At 43.2% G+C, this 5,342-nt stretch overlaps 1 protein-coding gene across 1 annotated transcript in view; it reads right to left on the reverse strand.

Moving 5' to 3' along the window:
• Positions 1–830: 830 nt before the first annotated feature.
• LOC106532022 (nesprin-2) overlaps positions 831–5,342 on the reverse strand; it is a gene marked incomplete at its 3' end in the record, with an annotated part of 20,278 nt that continues 15,766 nt past the window's right edge. Inside the window, 11 exon segments of the mRNA XM_014028006.1 lie at positions 831–1,010; positions 1,177–1,299; positions 1,375–1,560; positions 1,825–1,962; positions 2,036–2,218; positions 2,368–2,502; positions 2,594–2,731; positions 3,178–3,328; positions 3,394–3,602; positions 4,583–4,783; positions 4,897–5,041. Coding sequence (XP_013883460.1) covers positions 831–1,010; positions 1,177–1,299; positions 1,375–1,560; positions 1,825–1,962; positions 2,036–2,218; positions 2,368–2,502; positions 2,594–2,731; positions 3,178–3,328; positions 3,394–3,602; positions 4,583–4,783; positions 4,897–5,041 — 1,789 coding nt within the window.

The following is a 5,342-nucleotide window of genomic DNA, read 5'->3' on the forward strand; positions in this document are numbered from 1 at the left end:
TTTTGGCTGATATAAGGTTTTAAACTTGGTCAGATGGACAGTTTTTACAGTTTTTACAGTTTTTGGCTGATATAAGGTTTTAAACTTGGTCAGATGGACAGTTTTTACAGTTTTTACAGTTTTTGGCTGATATAAGGTTTTAAACTTGGTTAGTTGGACAGTTTTTACAGTTTTTGGCTGATATAAGTTTTTAATCTTGGTTAGTTGGACAGTTTTTTCAGTTTTTGGCTGATATAAGATTTTAAACCTTGGTTAGATGGACAGTTTTTACAGTTTTTACAGTTTTTACAGTTTTTGGCTGATATAAGGTTTTAAACTTTGGTTAGTTGGACAGTTTTTACAGTTTTTGGCTGATATAAGGTTTCAAACTTTGGTTAGTTGGATGGTTCTTACAGTTTTTGGCTGATATAAAGTTTTAAACTTTGGTTAGTTGGACGGTTTTGACAGTTTTTGGCTGATATAAGGTTTTAAACTTGGTTAGATGGACAGTTTTTACAGTTTTTACAGTTTTTGGCTGATATAAGGTTTAAAACTTGGTTAGATGGACAGTTTTTACAGTTTTTGGCTGATATAAGGTTTTAAACTTGGTTAGATGGACAGTTTTTACAGTTTTTACAGTTTTTGGCTGATATAAGGTTTAAAACTTGGTTAGGTGGACAGTTTTTACAGTTTTTGGCTGATATAAGGTTTTAAAACTTGGTTAGATGGACAGTTTTTACAGTTTTTACAGTTTTTGGCTGATATAAGGTTTAAAACTTGGTTAGGTGGACAGTTTTTACAGTGAAGTGTCTGAGGAAGCTCCCTGATGCTCCTCTGTGCTCAGATGTTACCTCCAGCTGTGAGACCTGCTGCTTGGTGACTTGTTCCAGCTCCTCCAGCAGCTGAAGGAGCTGTGCTGCTCTGGAAAACACCAGAAGTTTCTCTGCTCCTTCTGGGAGGTGCAGGTCCTGTTTGCAGTGGTCTACATCCTGCAGGCTGCTCCTCATGGACTGCAGACTGGTCAGGATCACCTGGAAGATGGAGAACCTGAGCTTTAATACTGAACATGTGGGTCAGAGAAGCACAGAGATYTGAGGTGCTGTTCTTCATCATGAACCTGTTGAGAAGCACAGGAGGAACATCATGTCCACAGCTGTCAGGTCAACAGGTTTGGACTTGTCTTCTTCTGAGTCTCACCTGTCGGTCCTGAAGGTGTTCCAGCAGGGTGATGTGTGTGACGTCCATCGAGGATAAAATGCTGCTGATTTTTGTGATGTTCTTCTCCATCTTCTTCAGGTCTGCTTCAGCCTGACCCACCACCTGAAGGACACATCATGAAGCTCCTCATTCTGTGTCCCTTCATGTGATCCATGGAGGAGTTCTGAAGGTTCTTACAGCTGCAGCCTGCAGGACGTGGTCCAGAGGCTCCATGCTGCTGCTCTGCATCCTGTGGACCTCCTGCTGGCTCTGGTCCAGCCTCTCCTCCAGGGTGCTGACGTCACACACGCAGGAGATCTCAGCCAACACGGACCTGAAGTCCTGCAGGGTGTGGCTGATCCTCTCAGAGTCACTCTGGATTAACTACAGAACCAGAACCAGAACCAGCTTTGAACAAAGACCAGAAGAATCTGATAACAGATTATTTAAACAGGACTGAATCTGTGTCAAACATGATTTATGTCCAGGTTTTACTGAGGAGTTAAACTGATTAAATCCAGAACCTGAGGGTTCTGACCGACTTCCTGCTTCAGGAGTTATTTTACTAACACTGATGCACAGAACGAGCCTGACAACAGCTGAAGATCTGACAGAATGTTTGCTCTTTAGCTACTTTAGCTGTGTCACCTTCAAGTATTTAGCATGGTTGTGGAGACTTTTAGCTGTTGTGAAGGAGCAGGGAGAAGTGAGCCAGGTGTGGGCCTCAGAGACCCAGCAGGCAGCTCTGTGACTCAGGTCCTCCAGCTCCTGGAGACAGGCAGGGATCTGAAGGAAACACAGAAACCTGCTCAGAGTCCAGTTCCTGCAGAGCAGCCGTCTGAACCTTTCAGAGACACACTTTGCTGAGGAAGACGGTGCGCTGCTCGGCCCGCTGCGCTGCGTTCTGGTACCGCTGCTGTGGTTCTGTCAGCTGCTCCATCAGAACCTGGGCTTTGTCTGGATGCTCCTCTGCCACGTCCTGAACTTCACTGTCCAGAAGAATCAAGCTGCTGTGCCAAACATCCAGCTGGTCCCACACACACTGCAAACAAACACACAACCTCAACACAARCAGCATGTTTTTATTAAACTAAAGTTAAAGGTTTGTTTGGACTTGTGTCATCTTAARATTTTTATTTTTAACTGAAGCACAGAGAGCAGCAGAGGCTGTGAAATTAACCATCAACTCACCTTGAGGACATCCTGAGCTTCACTCAGGGTTGAGCTTCTCTGCTCCAGCAGAGCGGTCACTGTGTCCAGAGCAGAGCAGAGAGCTGTCACTTTATCCTCCAGCTTCGAGACCGGGCCGCTCCTCTCCACCAGCTGCTGGAACAAACAGAAACACCAACATTCACCAACAACAACATTCTGTAGCTTTAATGTTCCAACAGGCTTGGTTTGGATGATTTATCATCACCGCTTCTTCTGCTTCCTGTASAGACAGCTGAACTTCTTCTAGCTGCTGTCCAACATCAGCAGGAGCTTCATCAGGTCTGCTCTGTGAGCCGTCACTGATGGACTTCAGCTTCAGACAGGATGAACGTTGCTGCGGCTGCTTTCAGGGACAGAACCAGGAGAAAACTACTGTAAAACTGCAAACATCAAGTCGTGTTGCTGAAAACTTCAGCTGCTGAAATATGAGCTGAAAAGGTTTAACAGAAAAACTGTTGAAGCTAATTCAGTCTGAGAAGATCAAAGAAGCATCAAAGAGTTTAAGAAAGAAGCTAACAGGCTAACTTCAACAAACAGCTAAACAGTGGCTAAAGCTGCAAAAAGCAGCTAAACAGTGGCTAAAGCTGCAAAAAGCAGCTAAACAGTGGCTAAAGCTGCAAAAAGCAGCTAAACAGTGGCTAAAGCTGCAACAAACAGCTAAACAGTGGCTAAAGCTGCAACAAACAGCTAAACTGTGGCTAAAGCTGCAACAAACAGCTAAAATGATGACACAACTGACAGACAAAAAGCTTAAATGATCTTCATGAGTTGTAGAAAAGGTGATCAGACCTGGGTTCTGCTTGGATCTGGACCTGCTTCCAGCTGTGGTGGAACAAGAAGCAGGACTTTCTCCAGCTCTCCCAGGTCCTGCTGGATCTTCTGGGTCTCCTGCTCCTCTGCCTCGGCTGCAGACAGAAGCTGCAGGTTCTTCTGCTTCAAGCTGAAAGGAAACAGCTTTAAACATGGTTCCATCAACAGATTCTCCTCTGACGGTCATAATCCCACCTCCTGACGTTCTCCTGGATCTCCACTAACTTCGGACCAACAGGTCCGGGGCCGGTGGACTCGTGGGGGGCCGACAGGTGGAGGGAGTGTTCCAGCCAGTGCTCCATGGACAACAAGGCCTGCTGCTCCTCAGGTTCCTCCTGACTGAAGCTGGAGCAGTGTGGAGGCTCCGCCTGCAGCCTGGCCACGTGGCTGCAACCCTGCTCCAACTGAAGAGCACACCTTCAGATTATCTGCTGATAATCTGCAGCTCAGACCTTCAGATAATCTGCTGATAATCTGCAGCTCAAACCTTCAGATAATCTGCAGCTCAAACCTTCAGATAATCTGCAGCTCAAACCTTCAGATAATCTGCAGCTCAAACCTTCAGATAATCTCACTCTGCAGTTCAAACCTTCAGATAATCTGCAGTTCAAACCTTCAGATAATCTGGAGCTCAAACCTTCAGATAATCTGGAGCTCAACCCTTCAGATAATCTCAGTCTGCAGCTCCTACAGGAGCTTCAGCTGAGACGTGTTGTTTTCTGCCTCTCTTCCTCTTGATGTTTTCAAACATCTTCGATGTTTTAAAGGATTTTTTGAACTTTTCATCATTTTTTATTCTCTGTTTTCAGCTTCGTTCAGTTTCTGWTGATGTGAGTTTGTTCTTGTTTTATTCTGTCATTCCAACACTTGTTAAACTGTTTCTGCTTCTTTATGCTAATTTCAGCAGTTTTAGCTGTTTTACAACAAACTTATGAACTTTTACTTGTGTTTCTCTCCTTTCACCAACTGTTCATTTCAAGGTCACAGAAGAAAAGGTGAAGGTCACAGGTCAGTCGTTATTTAGCTTCTTGTAACAACTTTACTCATTTCTGCTCATTTTAAATACATCTCTGTTCTGTTCAGCTGTTTTGACACATTTTAGCTTTTTTTAACTGATTTTTCACTTTTGTTTTTCTACTTTTAGCCGAKGTTTTCTGTTTAAATTGAACTCATTAACAGTTTTTTTATTAAAGCTTTTCCTCTTGACTTTCAGCACAAATCTTTCTGCATTAAGAATCACTTTGTYTTTAWGCAGGAAATGCAGATTAGGTTTATTTTGATATATTTCTCAGTTTGACTAAATGAATTAAAATGTGAATCAGATTTTTTAATTAATAACTGATTTGTGTTGGAGTTTGAAATGATTTCTGGATGTTATACTCACACTCCTGGTGATGTCCTTCCATTCCTCCCCTCTCTGCTCTGTGTGGACCACCAGGAGGCCCACAGCTCTACGTAACGACACCCAGCGTCTCCAGAGGACGCCCAGCTCACCATCCTCTGCAGCCCTGCAGCCCTGCAGGGGGCACCCAGCCCCCAGCTCCTCCATCGTCCCAATGAACCTCTGAAGATCTTCCTTCAAAAGCTTCAAAATTTAATGAGGTGGAATTAAACCTACATGTTATTTAKCAWGYCTTTCCTKCATGWTAATCAGTTAATCAATCAGGTCCATGTTAATCAGGCAACAACTGTACGTACCACAACTCTTCTCTGCTGAGCAGAACATTCATCAAATGATGTCACCTGCTCTGCAGCCAGCTCTGAACGTCTGCTTTCAAACTCTAAAACTTGTCGTTGCAACTTTTCACGACTCCGTCTGCGGCTCTGCTGCCTCCTTTCACACCTTTAGGAGAACATTAATCAAATATAAGTAAGTGCAATATAAACAGGTATTAGCAGTGATATAAACAGGTATTAGCAGTGATATAAACAGGTATTAGCAGTGATATAAGCAGGTATTAGCAGTGATATAAGCAGGTATTAGCAGTGATATAAGCAGGTATTAGCAGTGATATAAGCAGGTATTAGCAGTGATAATAAACAGATATTAGCAGTGATATAAACAGATATTAGCAGTGATATAAACAGATATTAGCAGTGATATAAACAGATATTAGCAGTGATATAAACAGATATTAGAGTGA

Source organism: Austrofundulus limnaeus, unplaced genomic scaffold (genome assembly GCF_001266775.1).
Source record: "Austrofundulus limnaeus strain Quisiro unplaced genomic scaffold, Austrofundulus_limnaeus-1.0 Scaffold709, whole genome shotgun sequence".
NCBI lineage: Eukaryota > Metazoa > Chordata > Actinopteri > Cyprinodontiformes > Rivulidae > Austrofundulus > Austrofundulus limnaeus.